This window comes from Ammospiza nelsoni, chromosome 1 (assembly GCF_027579445.1).
Source record: "Ammospiza nelsoni isolate bAmmNel1 chromosome 1, bAmmNel1.pri, whole genome shotgun sequence".
Classification (NCBI taxonomy): Eukaryota; Metazoa; Chordata; class Aves; order Passeriformes; family Passerellidae; genus Ammospiza; species Ammospiza nelsoni.
The window spans coordinates 46,579,008-46,596,229 of record NC_080633.1 but is presented as its reverse complement, the minus strand read 5'-3'; the positions used below and the strand labels follow the sequence as shown (position 1 = coordinate 46,596,229).

Genomic DNA, 17,222 nt, shown 5'->3' with positions numbered 1-17,222 from the left:
TTTTCCTACCTTTGAATGTTGTCTGCTTTTTGTAATGTATTTAACAATGCAGAAATTCAGCAAAAATAGTGGCCCAGAGCAGTCAGAGACACTCTTACTGCTGCTAGGAAAGATACTATTTTGATAAACTTCTTTTGTTTCCAAATGAGATCTCCAAAAGCTGGACAATAAGGAAACTAAGTATATCATGTTAAAAAACTAAACAAATTAAAAGTAGCATTAAAGTGTTTCTGTGATTTTGCTGTTTAAAGTGACTTCCTTGTCTGCTGCGCAGAAAAAAAATGAAACAACTGGACACAAATAAAAATGTCAGGGGTAAACAGAATTGCTAATAAAGGAATAAATGCAATACTAAAAAAATTTAAAGTGCCACAAACTTGGTGGTGACTATATGCCAAATGGATATTTCTATCTTTATTCTGCCAACAAAAACCTTTTTAAAGCTCACACCAATATACTGACATGGCTTTCCACGACTTGTAGTTAATTTTTAAGCACCTCTAAATTAGTGGAGGAGTGTTTCTTCAACCTTCAAAGAACTTCTGAGAAAGCCAGCAGCCTTGCTTTGTGCTAGAACTATGCAAAATTGATATGTAACCCTGAAGTTTTTACTAACATCTGGATGTAGGAGATACACCTTTACTTTCATCTAAAGGAATATATCACTGCTAATGTATTTTGCAACTTCAACAAAAAGTGCAGGAAGTATAATAGTAAAAAGAATCACTGATCAGTTGTTCAGATACCAGGTTTTTTCTTTGGGCTGCAGCAGAAGTACACACAGCTTTTCTCTCTCATTTCTCACCTTCCTGATAGTTGTGGGCGCCATCTGGTAAGGCAAGAAATGGCAAGTACTTCCATTCCTCTGGTAAACTGTGGCTGTCATGTCCTTCTCCAGGTTTTAGGGGAGGATAGGAAAATTCAACCTAAACAAACAAATGAAAACAAAGGGGAGAGAAAGAGAGAATACATTACAGTTACCATACAAGCAAGCCCCTATGATTCAGCCTAGCACTTTATTCCTATCAATAGTATGGGGAAAAATGGTTTTCCTCCAACTAGCATTTCTTGTCTCTTCCTTCAATGCACCCACAGACTGACTTGTGTGGTTTAACTAACAGGCCTTGGGCAGATTTGGCTTTTAGAGTCTAATTCCTTTCCCTCAAGAGAAATGAAAAGAGATCTTCCAGCAGAAAACAGCACCCAAGAGCTGAATATCTTCTTCCCTGTGTGCACAGAGCCAGCAGCACATTGCCACACCTGCAACAACAGCAGGGGTCATTGCTGGGGCACACATATCCTGAAAGCAGATTTGACTTCCCAGCCCTTCAGGTGCTCATGACTGGGTAATGCTGACACATGCAGGCCTCTCTTTTACCCTGCAAGACATTGAATTGTCTCAGAAACTGTACTAACAGCAAAACACTGGTTCCTATACTATGTCCCTGACTGCAACATTTTTTACACAACGCCCAAAAGTATCTCCTTTCTCTTTCACTAAGAAATCCTGCGTTTCAATTTTGCCTTTCATTTAATTGCCATTGTCCTTTTTCCTAGAAATAGGGACAACCTTTCCATTTCTTGCACTACACATCCACCACAGAACCCCACCATCAGCATCTTTACAGTGCAATCTTCTTTTCCTGTGGAGACCTCTCTGGTTTTCCAGCCACTTCCACCAACTCTCTTTCAGACAGCATTTCTTAATTCAGTGAACAAAGTCTAAGCACAGATTTCTCAGTAAAAGAAACTGTTTATTGATACTGCAACTTCTCTCCAAGGATATTTATTTAGTGAGCATAACTAGTGAGCTGTAAAATGTATGTACACATGGAAAAGAAAAAGCACAACAAAGCAAGCATATAAATAATACTTGATGGATAATAAAATAGTAATAATAAAATAGTAAAAATGAATAGTAGTAATAGAATAGTAATAATACTAATAATAACATCAAAAGAAAAAACCTGTGAAAGATGAAAGTACCAAGGAAAAGTGAAATTCTTCACCTTAACACACGATGTCACTGTCTGCAACTGTTGCCAACTTGACAAAAAGGTACAAAGGACAAGAAAACACCAGGAGAAATCAGCCTTGCTACTTGTATCAATTTCAAGTTTTCTTATTCCATGTTATGGTGGGTTGACCTTGTCTGGACACCAGAAGCCAGCCAAGGCTGCTCTATCACCTTCCTCCTCACTTGGGTAAGGGACAGAAAATATAATGAAAGGCTCATGGGTTGAGCTAAGGGCAGGGAGGGCTCGCTGACCAGTCACTGTCATGGGCAAAACAGACTTGGCTGGGGGAAATTAACTTTATACAAATAAAACAAAGTAAGATAATAAGAAGTAAACCCAAATCTTGAAAATACTTTCTCCCCACCCTGGGGTGGGTTAATCCCTTCCTGGACTTAACTTTATTCCTGATTCTCTACCTCCTCCCCCAGCAGTGCAGAGGGATGGGAATGGCTCATGGTCAGTTCATCACATGACGCTGTCTCTGCTGCTGCCTCCTCCTCAGAGGGAGCAACCCTTCCCCTGCTCCAGCATGGGGGCCCTCCCCCAGCAGACTGCTCCATGAACTTCTCCCAAGTGAGTTCTTGCCACAGGCTGCAGTTCTTCATGAACTGCTCACCAGGGTGGGTCCCTTCCACAGAGTGCAGTCCCTCAGGAACAGATCCCAGTGCAGGTCTCCTCTGGGGTGACAAGTCCTGCCAGGAGCCTGTTCCAGCACAGGGTTCCCATGGGGCCACAGCCTCCCTCAGGCTTCTGCCTGCTCTGCCATGGGGGTGTCTACAAGGAGATCTCTGCTCCTCCATGGACCGCCCTGGGCTGCAGGGGGTCAGCCATGCCTTACTGTGGCCTTCATGGCAGCCCACAGGGGAATCTCTGCTCCCGGGCCTGGAGCATCTCCAGCCCTTCCTGCTTCACTGGCCTTGGTGTCTGCAGGGCTCTTTCTCTCACATACTCTCACTCCTCTCTTCTCTGGCTGCAATTTGCTGCTCTGCAATAACCTTCCTTCTCAAACACAGGAACCCAGAGGAGCTGCCACCACCCCTGACGGGCACTGACCAGCCCTGAGTCTCTCCCTGGCTCTGTCAGACATGGAGGAAGCTTCTGGCAGGGGCAGCAGCTTCTCTCAGAGAAGCCACCCCTGTAACCCCCTGTAACTATGAGGAATCCATAGTGTCTTTTAAACAAAATATGCCCCTAAGAAAAAAAATATTTCTAAATGAGAGACAAACACTGGAATTAGCATCCATACAAGGAGCAGAGAAACTGTCTGCCACTTAGTATGCACATACAACCTGAGAATTCCCTGCTATCCTTTTCAAATCACCAAACTAAAATGGTAGATAAAATTAAAATGGTAGAAACGTCACATAAATGTCTGCAGTATCATACCTTTTGCTGATGTTCAGATTCAAAGTGGCTGGCTGAAAACAATGTTTACAAAATTATTACTAGAATCTTGCAGGAGTAACTTTAGCAATAAATATAGCACAGTTACTAAGTTTAAAACACAGATAGTCAAGGAGCATCTACACTTAGGTCCTGACTTGGGTATTTTATTTCACTGCATGGCCAACAGAGAGGGATTCAAATTCACCTCTGGAGGAGTTTCTTTCTAACAAATACAGAAGAAACCCTGAGTTCCCTTAGATTCCAGCAAATACCTTCAATGCATCATTCCTGACAAGGAAATACTTTAAGGATTTAAGACATCATTGCTTCCAACCACCTTCAGAATTACCACTGTATTTTGCACTGCAGCCAAATAATGAATTAGGAGACAAATTTAAAGGAACAATGCGTAAGAGGACTCAAGCTCCATGAAAAACATGTATTCAGTAAGGAACACTCCTTTTTAAAGAGCAGAATAAAGCTGAGAAATCTGGCTCCTGTGTTCTTTTTACAGTGTGAAATTTAACGAAGAACTACTTTGTTCTAGCTCACAATATGCTATCAACACCTCTGTTGCTATCAGATAATCCCAGCAACAGGGATTTCTGCAGGTTCTGTCAGTTCCAAATTCACTAAATTGTACAGGCATTAATAACACTGATGATAATCTTGTTTTCTATTAGTTGTCTTCTTTCAAAAACCGGTTTTATTATAAATCTCTGTATGCATGTGTGTGTATAAGAGAGAAGATTACAAAAGTAGTTTTAGTTTTGATTTGCCTGAGTTAAGTGGCCTTAAATACTCTATTTTACACTTTATGATAGTCCTGATTTACACTATGACATACTATTATTTCTCCTCCTCCCCAAGAGGACCCATATAGGACATATCCTGGTTTCTAAGGAGGAACCACATTCACGTCATTTAATAGAATTGCTGCTGGTGAAGTACCCAAAGCATGGAAGTAACAAAGAAACAGGAAAAGGAACAATCCAACAGCAGGAAGAGCAGGCAATGCCCTGAAGCACTTCTTTCCATCCTTCCTCCAACTTAACAGTTGCCAGTGATGAGAAAGTTTGACTTTTTGATATCAAATAAGCAATCATTGCAGGTGGGAGTCATGTCAGCTGAGTGTATGTCAAAAAGCAAGATCTCCGAGGCAGTTTTCTTAAGCATTCTGCAAAGTCAGAGAAAACAAACACCTGCAGAGGGTGATTCATCTGATCTGTTTCTTTTGACCATCTCTGAAGAGAGCTAGCTCTAAGTCTAATTTGCAGATGACTGACTTAATGCAAATGAAACTCACCCTAACTGTTCTCCATCCTCTAGATATTCTGCTTGATTTCTCCAGCTCAATTTGCAGACTTGCATCAATTGCAGTTAGGAATCCTTTGCATGGAAAGAAACCATTATTTCAAAACCAAAGTGCTATAAGAATATTGAGCAGCCTTCAAAAATGGCTAAAACCTCACAGTTTTTGAAAATTAACTGAGCAGTGCACATGTATAGAGGTGGCAATAATGGGGTAAACAGAATTTCAGTTCTATCAGTTCTGAGTTTTCAAACAACTAGAGTCTCAGCAAAACCCTTCCCAGCCTGTGTGTGCAAATTACAGAGCAGTGCTCCTAGGGAGGGCAACTTAAAAAGTTATATTCTTATCATTTTCCATCTTAAACACAAGACAAACCATGACATGGGGAAGAGATGGGACTACTGAAGAGACCTGTCTCATACCTCTTTTTCACTCTCTTCACAGAATGAAGAAAGAGGAGCTCATTTTTTATTTAAATATAACAGCTTGTTATGTAAATCCATCCACATATGCATGTGCATGCATAAACATGCACTTAAATGTCCCTGTATGTCATTAATATATGTATCACTACAAAAATGCCGGCAAATATGAGAAATCAAATGTTTTCATAAAACCCAGTAGTGAAGAGGAACAAAGATACACACATAAGTTTTTAGAGCTGACTGCCAGAGAAAATTTTACAGGTTTTTGCCACCTTAATTGAATTAAAGAAGACTCCTCAACAAGATGAAATTCAATTCAAAGCTGAACTCCTGAGAGACTTCAAAATAAACTACATAAAACATGAACTAGTATCTCCATGCATTTCTTCCTCTTCCAAGCGTCAGGGATCTCCGTTCCAGCTGGAAATATTGGTCACGCCTGTCAAGGGGTTTTGATGGCAATGCTTTTTGCCTGTGCAAACTGTCATGTTCTCTAAGCAGATGGGTCCTGATGGATTTCAGAACTAAAAACAACACAGAATATTATCTTGAGGTTTAGGGGAGAAATAAATAACTGTGCTCTTCACTACACAGAATACTTCAACTCTTGTAAATCATCAAGATTGATTATTAAAATAAAATCTAGTTTATAAGAGCTCCTTAAACAGAAGTACAACTGAATTTCTGGAACTAACATTTTTTATTTTTCTGGAATTCTGCTGCATTAACTAACCTTCAAAATGCAGTTTGCATTGAACCTAACAGTTTGGATGCAAAGCACCAATGAACACACAATTCTAGTGGGGAGAAAAAAAAAAAATCAAGGCAATTTGGTTTTGTTCCTTCTCTTTAAAGGTACTTCCTAGCCAGAATAAATTTACTACACATTCATTAAGTCACAGTAAGAAAACATGAGGGCAGACAAGGAAAAATACGTTTAAGTTTCTACGTCTAGGAATTAACATGATAGTTGTTTAAGAAAAATGCATTGATAGTGTCTTCGACTAAATTGCAAGTACACAATAAGAAGAGAGGTTTAAAAAGGACACTGATAAAAAAGGGATTTCCAAATATATGGGCATGTCCAGCTAAACTATTGCACTCAAACATTTGACAGGCAGTTGGCATTAATTTTACACTCAGGTAAGCTTGTTCTCCTTATCTGTAAAAATTGCTTGCAGTGAGCACCAAACAGTGATAATTTAAAATGTTCTAGCAAGTCAGTACAACCTTCCCACCCTGCTCACTTCATCTACTATCACATTTGAATTATAGTCACAATATAAGGTCTCCATTTTAGTATAACAGGTATTTTGGTAGATTTATCTTCAGATAAGTTATGAAAAAACATCTGGACCCAAGTAAGTTTTTGCATTGATACAATGGAGAGATTATTTAATCTCAAAAAATCTGAAATCTTTAGAATGACAGTGTTATTTAAAGACCCAGGATACTTTCAGTAAGTTATAGAATCTAATTTACAGGAAGCAAATCCATTCCATCCTCTAAACAATTGCTTTGATTTCTCCCATTGCTTCAACTGCAACAAACAGGTTGGATAATTGCTTGAAATGAAGAAAAGGAGATCAGCAGAACCCACTAATTACATTTCTATTTAGAGAATCTTTTCCTTTCAAAAATCCTTACAACACAATTAATTTCAAGGATACCAGCCCTCCTCTCCAAAAAAGAAAGGCAGAAGTATGCTAAAGAGAGTATAACTATGCAGCAGTAATCAAAAAACCCCAATAGATAAAAATTACACCTAAAACTTGATACCTCTTTATAAATAAGTCAGTATTTGTTCTTCACTCAAAGTAGGGATTTCTAAAATCAGTTTTCATAATTTATTAGTCCTAGCATAGCCAGACCCAGAGAAGAACAGCACAGCAATGACCTTATCTGAGTCACCATAACAACTGCAGCACACAGCCAAATGAAAATCTAAGAGCATTGTTTGTCTTTCAGCACTAAGAACTATTTATTACTTATATAACAATTGAATTTAAATTACAAACTTCTCCCATATTTGCACAGCAAAACCAACAGATCAGGATCTGCAAGCTGAAGAGCCCATTCACATGACAATAATGCCTGTGCAGTAATATAATGACATCTAACAGCAGAGTTTTAAATATATGTTATAGATTTATATAAATATGAATATTTGTAACTACTATGTATAATACATGTATATATGCATGCAAAAATATATATGAAGTATACATATAATATATACTTACATAAATATATATTTTAAATACACTATATACACAAATAGCAACAGCAAAAGAAATCCCTGTATTACCAGGAGGCAGGGCATAGTTGCTTCTATCCTTTCAGCTCCTGAAGCTGGTACTTGCTCACATTTCCATACTGCTAAAGCCATAGAGTGGCCACTTACACAAGTTTTAAGGCACCATCTGTAGGTACAATATCACCATTCAAATTTGCTTCAAAACCTCTGACTACATTAGCAAAGCTCTGACTCTTACTGAGGCCCTTAAAAGATAAAATAACCTGAAACACCAAAACCTTTGTTTTCAATGCCATGCTAGCATGTATTCTAAGCACTCTTTCCAATTATTTAACACTTTATTTCTATAGTCATACGGTTCAAGCCCTATATCAATACTGTGCTTTGGAAGTTTGGCTCTTATTAGTCTCTTCAAAGAGACACACACACTCTGCCCAGAAAAAGAACTTAATACTACTGCAACCATTCCAGCCAAGGGGACTTGCTAGGGAATTCTGTGCCATGAAGACAAGTTTTATACATTACAGAAAGCAAGAACTCATACAAGATGAATACTGTCAAGAGAGAGCAGCTTCCCTGATTAAACAAGCGAGGGCACCCCAATCTCTACCCCTAACAAAGATGCCTGTCCAACCCAGCAGCCAGGGCAGACTGGAGTCAGCAGCAGCCAATTGTTCACCCACAGATCAGCTCTTAATGCCCATCTTGGTGCCCACTGGCTCTTGATGAGCACACCCAGCCACAAGGACTGTGGCATTTCCCCTCTCCAGGGACAGCACTCACAGCTCACACGAGACTCAGGCATGCAGCCTTTCCTCAGCTCGGCCGTGGCTCCAAATAGCAAGGAGGTGGCAACAAGTTGACAAATGCTACACTGAATCCACCTTCCCCTGGGAAAATGTAAGGACCAGGACAGCCAGCACACTTCTAAGCACTTGGACTCATGGGTTTAGAAACAACCATTGAGTGTCACACACCCAGCACCTACTGCTGAACCAATGCAGTCCAAGCGAGCCATCACTTGGCCTTAGGAGCCAACAAGCATTCAGGCTCTTTGCCACAGGACATCTGAGGGGCCCAGAACTGCTCTTAGTCAATTTGCTCCTTCCTCACAAGTTTCAACATCAGAATTACTCCTGAGAGGCAGCAAATCTGGTTCACTGCCACACATGAGGCTGAGAAGGTGCACAAACACAGTAACACAATGAAGCACAGAACACACCACTCTGCTCTCAGTGACCCCAAGGAAGCAGGCAGCCAGCCCCATGTCCTGCCCCCCAGCATGCTGGGGCAGCAAGGAACTTGCTTTCACATCTTGTACCCACAACTTGCTTTGCTTTTAGAAACAGCATGCTGCCTAGGGGTATTAATTCAGCACCTCATACAAGCTATAAAATGGATTACCAAAATTAGGCACAGATCATGAATTCAGGTGATATTAGGACAGGGAACACAAAGTGGAGACCTGCAAGTTCCAATTTACTCCTGCTGGAGTGACCTCTGTTCAGTGATTTTATAGCTTTGAACCTGCCTCTATTCTACCTGTATGTAAATTACATTGCCACCTCTAGTGCTAAGAGCCCAAGTCACTGTCTGAAAACATTCTGAACAGGGAAATGAAAGGTGCAGCAGAAGTACAGAAATACATGCTTTATTGACTTGGCATTCATTCACTTATTCAAGAGAAAGGCTGAGATTCCTGGCACAGGATATTTAAATAGCTAGTCAGATGTTAAGACACAAACAAAGAACAGACAAATCATAAGATGAAAGTTAAGTATGGTGACTATGGGAAGCATTACATAACTGCAAATGGGTATTCAGGAACCTTCTCTCAACTTGCATATCAGGGCAACTATGGAAAAAATATCCAGTATGGAATCCTTCCTTCAGTATGGAATACTTCACTTCCCGGGCAGCACTTCACAGAAGCAACTGCAGGATAATCAAAGTAAAGGGTTCTTTGAAAAACTAGACAAAGAAACAAAATAAAGAAACAAACTAATCAACCATACCACAAAGTTCTTCTTGAACACTGAACACCAAGTATTATATAAGTGGATTCAACAGTTATGCAAAAAATGGAACTCATCATTAACTCTACACAAGAGATCAGAATCTGCAGTATTGTTTACAGAAGTACATGTGTACCAGCAATTCATTGTGTATTTAAAATTATTAGCACCCCATGCCAATTAGAGTAGCCTTACAAATAAAAGCTAAAAGCCTCTTTAAAAGTTACAAACTGTTGAGCATAAAATCCACATATTTTAGACAAAAGATTAATCTTTGATACTTGATGTATGCTATGATTAACTTTATTAGAAGATTTCATGCTCATAGTGGTCCTTTAAAGTGCTTTAATATTATTAAAGCAGGGAACAAAATCAAAGGAATTGTGCTAATGTTTATAGGTTATCATCAATAGAAATAGGAACAAAGCAATTCAGCTTGATTCCAGCTTAGTTCCTTTTCAACTTATTTTTGTTTCTGTTGTTCCATTAACAAGATCTTGTTTAATCACTAGACAAGATTACCTATTGCATAATACCTGCATGCTGTGCTCCCCTGAAACAAAGACACTGGGAATTTAAACACAACAAAGCATACACTTCACTTGCATGTTTAAGAGCATCAAGCACATCTAAGAGAATCACAGCAACTACTGGAGTGACAAAGATCAGGAAGGGAAAAAAATAATTCTCCAGTAAAGCAGAGTCTTAGAAGAAAGGCAGCAAACAAAACAGGGACTAAGGCTGGAAAGTTTTCCCCTGAAACTTCCCACCCATGGAATCTATGGAAGAGAACAACTTCAGTATTTCCCTCTTAAAAAAACGTGCTACAATCAAGAGTGCAGCAGACCTGGAAACGTAGACAGGTTCACAAGAGCTGATAAGAAGCGCAGACTGACCTTGCTCATTATTTAGACATCTCCCAATCCTCCAAAGTCAAGCCTAAGTTGCCAACATTTCTGCTCAAAGACACCTTCCCAGGCACCTGGGAAAAAGGCCATGTGCACAGACTGCTCAGGCCATGTCAGGTGCCAATTTCTGCAGATCACAACAAGCACCACCTTCCAGAGCTCAAGTATTTGAAGCTCTCAAATGATGATCACATACACAATTCAGGAAGAATTAAAGGACATTCTCCCCTCTCAAGTATTATATTCAGGCTCCTCTCTTAAACTGGGTATCAGCTGTTTCATTCCTGATCTTAGGTTTCCTTTGCATGCCAAGAAGAAAACCTCTGGTCAGGCAAGAGAGGGGGACTGCTCTTCAAGCACAGTCCACCCAAAAATAGTCTCACACATACAAGCACTCAGACACTACTTTGGAGAAAGCAGGCATCACATTTATGCTATGAAGTTCAGTACCTTGAAGATCCTTACAGCAAACTTTAGGATTCCATGGAAATTTGCCTTTTGGTATTTACAGTAATCCCTTGCCATGTCTGTGGGAGTTTGAAATGTCATTCTCCACAGAAGTACAGAGAAGTGGGTCAGGATACACTGCCATTATTTCACAGATCAAAGATCTCAGACAAACAAAACCGACCAGCAGCGCGAGCACTCCAGGACACATATGGCACTTCCTCATTTTCCTACGACTCACAATCCAATTTTTTTCCCACAACACAGTAAAAAGTGCATATATTAAAGAGAGCCAAGAGTAAAGTGGAATAATTTTAAGCTCTTAAGAGGGTACATGAGACAATGGTCACCTGCTGCACAAGGTCAGCAGTGATGTGCTCAAAGGCTCAATTGAGCAAGTGCAAAAAAGGTGGGCCTTGCACCAAATAAAGTGAGATTCTGTGTGGCCTCACTGCTGGTGACACAGTGCCTGAGTTCACTCAGGTGTGATTAGCTTAGAAGCCTTGCAGCATCAGGAAAAGGCAGGTCAAGCACTGCAGCAGCAAAAGGACCATGCACTTCCTAGGCAACCAGCCAGGGGGTTTACAGGGATTTGTGCCTAGCTCTCCTACCCACAGGTTTTTCCAGCTTTGCTGAAATGTTTCCATCCTCTCCTTTACAAATACATCAGCTCTCATTTTAACTCTGCCTTCAAAATGAATTATTTCTAGAGTACTCGTGATATTTTAAGCCCTCCTACACCCTCAGAGACTATTATCTCTCTGCTTCTCCATGTAAATAAAGCTTGGAGACAGAGCTAAAGTGACGGTCACAGCACACGTGATCACAACGGGAGAACTGCACCTCAGGACTTTCAGTCTTCTACCATGACTATAAATCAAAGGTCTTTCCGTGTAGTTTCTAGTTAAGGTCTGTTCAGGTTGCATTTTTGCTAAAGACTTTTACTACAAGGTAGATGAGGAACCTTCCACACTAGTTAATGCTTTCAAAAATTAAAGCATTGTAAGGCAAATCAGGTGCTTTATCGCTTGTAATGAGGGAAAGTATTTTATTATTAAAAAAAAAACCTTTCTCCTTTTCTGCTCTGAAATCACTAGTCACCACTACTACAGTTCCTCAAAACTACTGAGGAATTTGTTTTCAGCTGCTCCAGTAGAAAGGTACAATTAGTCCTGAATCACTTGCCACTCTACACTGCAGCAGATGAACAGAACCTGCTGCAGTAGGTAATGAGCTGAGCAGCTACAGACACCCCAAAACACATCACACCATTTCTGTGGCAGACTTACCTGACTGTCACTTTGTGCCCCAATGCTTTTGTGCCTTGAGTCCTACAGACCCTGAGAAGTGTGTAGAACTCCTACTACACCAAAACTGTTTCATATTTACGGGCAAGAGTTTGAGCAACTATGAAGCACTGGTTTTGCTGTTACTTTTTCCTGAGGCTATTCCTCTTATCCATAGCAAAGAGGAATCAAAAAAGGAATTTTTAATGTTTGTAATTTCATTTCAGATGCATAAAGACCATGATTGAATGCATACTGCCCATGAGTTCTGCCCACTGTGGGACATTTACTATTTAATGACTCACTGAGGAAGGTTCCCATAATAAGTCAGCCAGCACTTACAAAGCCAAGAAACTTGTCACCACTCCTGCTTCCTGCCAATTGCCATTCCCTTCCTTAATGGGCCTGTTGAAAGTGTGTCAAACACTAGGTGGACCTAGCAGTTTGCAGCCAAGTTTCTCCTCCCATTCTCTGGACACTGCCATAACTACCTCTAATCCTTAGCAAAGAGACAGCAACCAGCACTGTTTGTATATCTCCTTGGATTCACAGTTCAACTCAGTAACTCCAAAGAAACAGTATGGCAATCTGCTCATGTAGACAAACAAAAGCCTGCAGGTTCTCCAAACATTTACTCCATACTTGCTAGAGAAAACTCCTCCCAATGTGTTCACAACTTTTAGTGCTTTCCTTTTCAGATAACAGAAAGCCTTCCCAACAGTGAGTGGCAACTCCCAAGCTTTTAACAACTGCCTAGGTAACTGGATCTCCAGACTCAACAATGTACACATGGAAAAACTTCACTTTGTATCTTACATTCCAGCAAAAATGACCCCCAGTTAAACAGTCACCCCTTGAAAGGAGCATGAGGAACAATTGTGGCACTCATACTCCCAATGCAAAGGCACACAGAGATTCTCTGACTCTCCTCTTTCAAAAACAAATGCATATGGATTGTTTTTCAAGTCTGTGAAAGAAAAAGATATTCCTATACATTTCCAAACGGCACATCAAAGCCTTTACATGATACACACTTTAAGTTAACCAAAAGGAAGAGCTGTATATTTCAAGTCATGAAGCTTCAGAAGCAAAGGCAGCTAATGAAAGAACCTAGCATCAAGAAATCCATAGAAATCCTAACCTCACATGCATTTCCTAGTAAGACTACAGAGAAAAGAGGTGGGAACAGAAACTGAAAGGAGCCTTCTCAGGCAAACCAGGTGGATTCCTGTTAGGCAGCCTAGCTCTATGATCTTTCCATCTTAAGCTTTCCAAATTCACTCTGAGTGATGTCCATTTGAGCACTGCTGTAGTGCTCCTTGCTTTTCTGCACTTCACAGTTTCAGTATGCAGTCTGCAGCACACGCTCAGACAGTTCCTATCCACTGATTCTTGTGCCAACACTCATTTAGATTAAACATGTGGTTTCTCTTCCTCATAGTTAACTTTCCAACAGTTCTTGGAATGTAACTACATGTAAGGCAGTGTTTCAATGAACACTTCAAAGGCCATTATCAATACTTTAAAGGTCATTGAGAGCAGCCCTGTGGAGAAGGATTTGGGGGTGAGGGTTGACCAAAAACTCAACATGAGCCAGCAACGTGCACTTTGCACATTGTAGCCGAGAGAGCCAACCACATCCTGGGCTGCATCCTAAGGAATGTGGCCAGCACGTCAAAAGATGTGATTCACCCTCACTGGTCCTCTAGTGCCCTTGTGTCTGTCCTCTGCAGCTGTGCATCTGGCAAACAGAACCTGTGAAACAACTACCTCAAAAGCAACCCACCAAAACAAGGCTTGCTTTTTTGGTCACCTCAGTTCCCCATTTCAGCTTCCCACAACTGCCTCTGCTCACCAGTTGTGAAGAGGCAGGAGAGGAAAAGGGAAGAATGTGCCCATACCTACAGAGGTGAATACAGCCTCCAAATCTACTTTGTTAGCCCAGCTAGGGAAGCTCTTCTACATTCTCCTTTAATACAGACTGCCCAGGGACTACCTCATCCAGTTCTGGAAGAGAGAATTCAAATCCCTTTCTCTGAAAAGTGGATCAGAATTTACATGCATTGATAAACATTTTATCACACAATAGGATTACATACATTGCCATTCTTGCCCTCAAATCACACTACTTTGGTGACTTAGCCTTGATCACACGTGGTCTCATTTCTCTTCCAGGCACTTCTCTGTGTCAATTCCCAAGTTTATACTGTTATTACTTTTTCCCATTGCACAACTTCATAAGGCACCCCATTTTTATCAAGCCAGTATTCCTTATTGTCCAGCTCTTGCACAACTTTCCAGTTTTCCTTTGAAATACTGATTCCTCAAGTTTGCTTATCATAGTTCAATTTTATGGTGTAAACAATACCAGCACCACTTTTAATCTTGAGAAACACTTCTTGCAAGTACCTTTCAAACCAATGGTTCCTCTTCTGACTCAAATCTGTTTCTGCTTCCTCTCCTTCATACTACTCTTTACCCAAGTACCAGCTCTTGCACTAATTCTCTTGTATCTCTGCCTTAAGAATAAGTGTGATCTGTTATCAAGTTCCCAGCAGATTAGAGCTACTCCATTTCTTTCACAGAGAAAGGAATTCAATCACTTATTCTTACAAAAGATGCAGGTCAGTCAAGCATGATCTATCTTTAGCAAATGCACATAGGACCCAGTCTACTTAGTTTCATGTTGTTAATTAATTCTTTCCTTCACAAATTCCCTGGAGTCTTGCATACTACTGATGTCAAACTCATTAGGCTATAGCTGTGCCACTCCTCACCTCCAGCTCTTTCAGGAAACGTTCTCCAGAGTTCAGTAAAAAATCTGCCAAGTCAGAAGTAGGATACATTTAAAATTAGATTCAAGCCTGGTTGTGGTTCTACTGCTGTCACTTTATTCCTGCAGTTCTCCTCCCTGTGACTCAGCTACCTTGTCCCCTTCCCAAACTGCCTTCCTCTCCAGCTGCTCCAGGTCATTTCTTGAGATAAAGAAAACTTCAGTTCAGAGGTATTCCAACCTAATTTTTGACAACTTCAAAATGTACTTCTATAAACATTTTACTGGCAATAAAAAAAAAAAATCAATGCTACTAATTTATAGTTTAGGGGTTTGTTTGGGTTTTTTTCCTTTTTTTTCCTTGCATCAACACCACTTAATGTGCAATAAAATTAATACACACTCCAGAAGAACAGAAGAAACAAAAGCCTAGGTCTTTTCCAAGAGGCCAACAACAAGGAGAGGGCAAAAATGTGCTCTTCCTCCTACAGATATCCAACTAAGGCTCATCTTGTAACAGTGTTTGACAAGAAAGTGCCTGATAAATATCACAAACCTCACAACCCAGATGATCTAATTACTTCACAGGAACTGATCCTGTGAACATCCACATGTGAACAGCACTCAGACACCCTGAGGAGAAAGGATGCACTTGAAAACCATGCACGTGAACACAAACTCATGAAATTGAGTTATTGCACCTTAGCCTCTGAGGAATTGCGCTTGGATTTTTTGTTGAAGCAATAATTTAATTCTCAGCTATCTTGTGTGGAATGTGTTTATGTCAGATGAACCCTTGCGTAACAATAGCCATCACATTGATTATGTCTTGGCAATTTTTATAAATGCCAAGAACTCGCTACAGAAGAAGACTCACTGGAAATCCAACATTATGTCTATCTGCTCTTGTCATAGCAAAGCAACTGTGTGGGCAGCCCAGCTGGGCAATCGCATCTCCTGCTTCAAGGGTTAAAAAAAATTTAAAACAACCACAACATAAACCAGCTATGAAATACATGACATAAAATCCTTCTAACCTTACAGGCGACATGAAGCAATCAAGCATCTATGAAAGCAGGGAAGAGACAGGCAAAGAAAACTTAAATCCAGGACAGGCTTATTACCCTAGGGCTGTTTGGTACAAGATATACCTGAGCACTCAGTGATGGGCCGGCAGGGATAGAGGAAGGTAGATTAAAACACCATTTGGAGTCTTTTCCTCAGGATTCTCTGTCTGAACGCATCAAGCACGCACGACTCGAAACAGACACGGTGCCACGGTGCCCCTCACTCCCGGAGCTCCGCCTCGCTGCCGGCGGAGCGCCGAGGCGGGGCGGGAATGGAGGCAGCTCCATGACCACGAACTGCCCGGGGCGAGCCGAGTCACGGCCCAGCCAGGCATCCCCCGGCCAGGGGAGGCCGCGGCCAAGCGGGGCCTCGCCGGCTCCCAGCCCGTCCTTCACCGCCCCCTGAGCAGAGCGAAGCCCCCCGGCCCCGCGGGACGCGCCCCTCCGGCGGCGGCTCCCGCAGCCGGGCAGGCGCCGCTCGGCGCGGGGGAGGGGACCGCGGGAGGGCCGGCAGGAAGCAGGAGCGGAGCGGAGAGGCGAGGGACACCCGCACCCCCTCACCTGGCAGCCCTTCTTGTGGTGGAAGCCCACCACCACGATGTGCAGCACCGGGCCCCGCTTCTCCATGGAGCAGCCCGGCGATGGCCGCGCCGGAGGATGCCGCCGTGCCCGGGCTCTCGCTCCGCCCCCCGGGGTCCGGCGGGGACGCAGCCCCGGCCGCCTGCGCTTCCGCACCGCCGGCCCGGGAGGGCGGGCACGGCCCTCAGCGCCGCCCTCCGCCCAACCCTCCCGGAGCTCAAGGCTAGCCAGCGTGGGAAAGGTCTCTGCGATCGGCGAGTGCCGGTCCTACGGATTAGTGGCAGCCCAGAGAGAAGGCTGAGGAGTGTCTCAGTACAGTTTAGTCAGGTTGGTGGGTGAAGGTTAAGACTGAGGAAAAAAATCAAGGAAAAGCTTCTTCCCTCAAGGGGGGAACCTCCAAGAGGAGAAGGCTCAGGGGGCTCCTCATGGCTCTCTACAAGCCCCTGAAAGGAGGCTGTACCCATGCGGGGCCGGTCTCTTGTACCGGGCCTGCAGTGAGAGGGCGAGAGGGAATGGCCTTAAGATGAAACTGGGGAGATTCAGATTACATATTAGAAAAAATAATAAATCAGTGTTAATGTGTTAAGGCATTGAAACAGGCTGCCTAGGGAGATGTTGGGGTCACCATCCCTGGGGTGTTTATGAGGCCTCTGGCTCTGGGTGATGTGGGTTAGGTGTTAGAGTGGCAGTGCTGGGTGGACACATGGACTGGATGATCCCGAGTGTCTCTTTCAACCTTGATGATAATT

The 17,222-nt window shown here is 42.1% G+C and overlaps 1 protein-coding gene across 1 annotated transcript in view; it reads right to left on the bottom strand.

The window, feature by feature from the left end:
* The window catches only part of AVL9 (AVL9 cell migration associated), a 42,083-nt gene extending 25,458 nt beyond the window's left edge, over window positions 1–16,625 (bottom strand). Inside the window, exons 1-2 of the mRNA XM_059478530.1 lie at window positions 16,456–16,625; window positions 806–926 (exon numbers count right to left, since the gene is read on the bottom strand). Coding sequence (XP_059334513.1) covers window positions 806–926; window positions 16,456–16,521 — 187 coding nt within the window. The 5' untranslated portion in view covers window positions 16,522–16,625. The remainder of the gene's footprint in view (window positions 1–805; window positions 927–16,455) is intronic.
* Window positions 16,626–17,222: the final 597 nt, after the last annotated feature.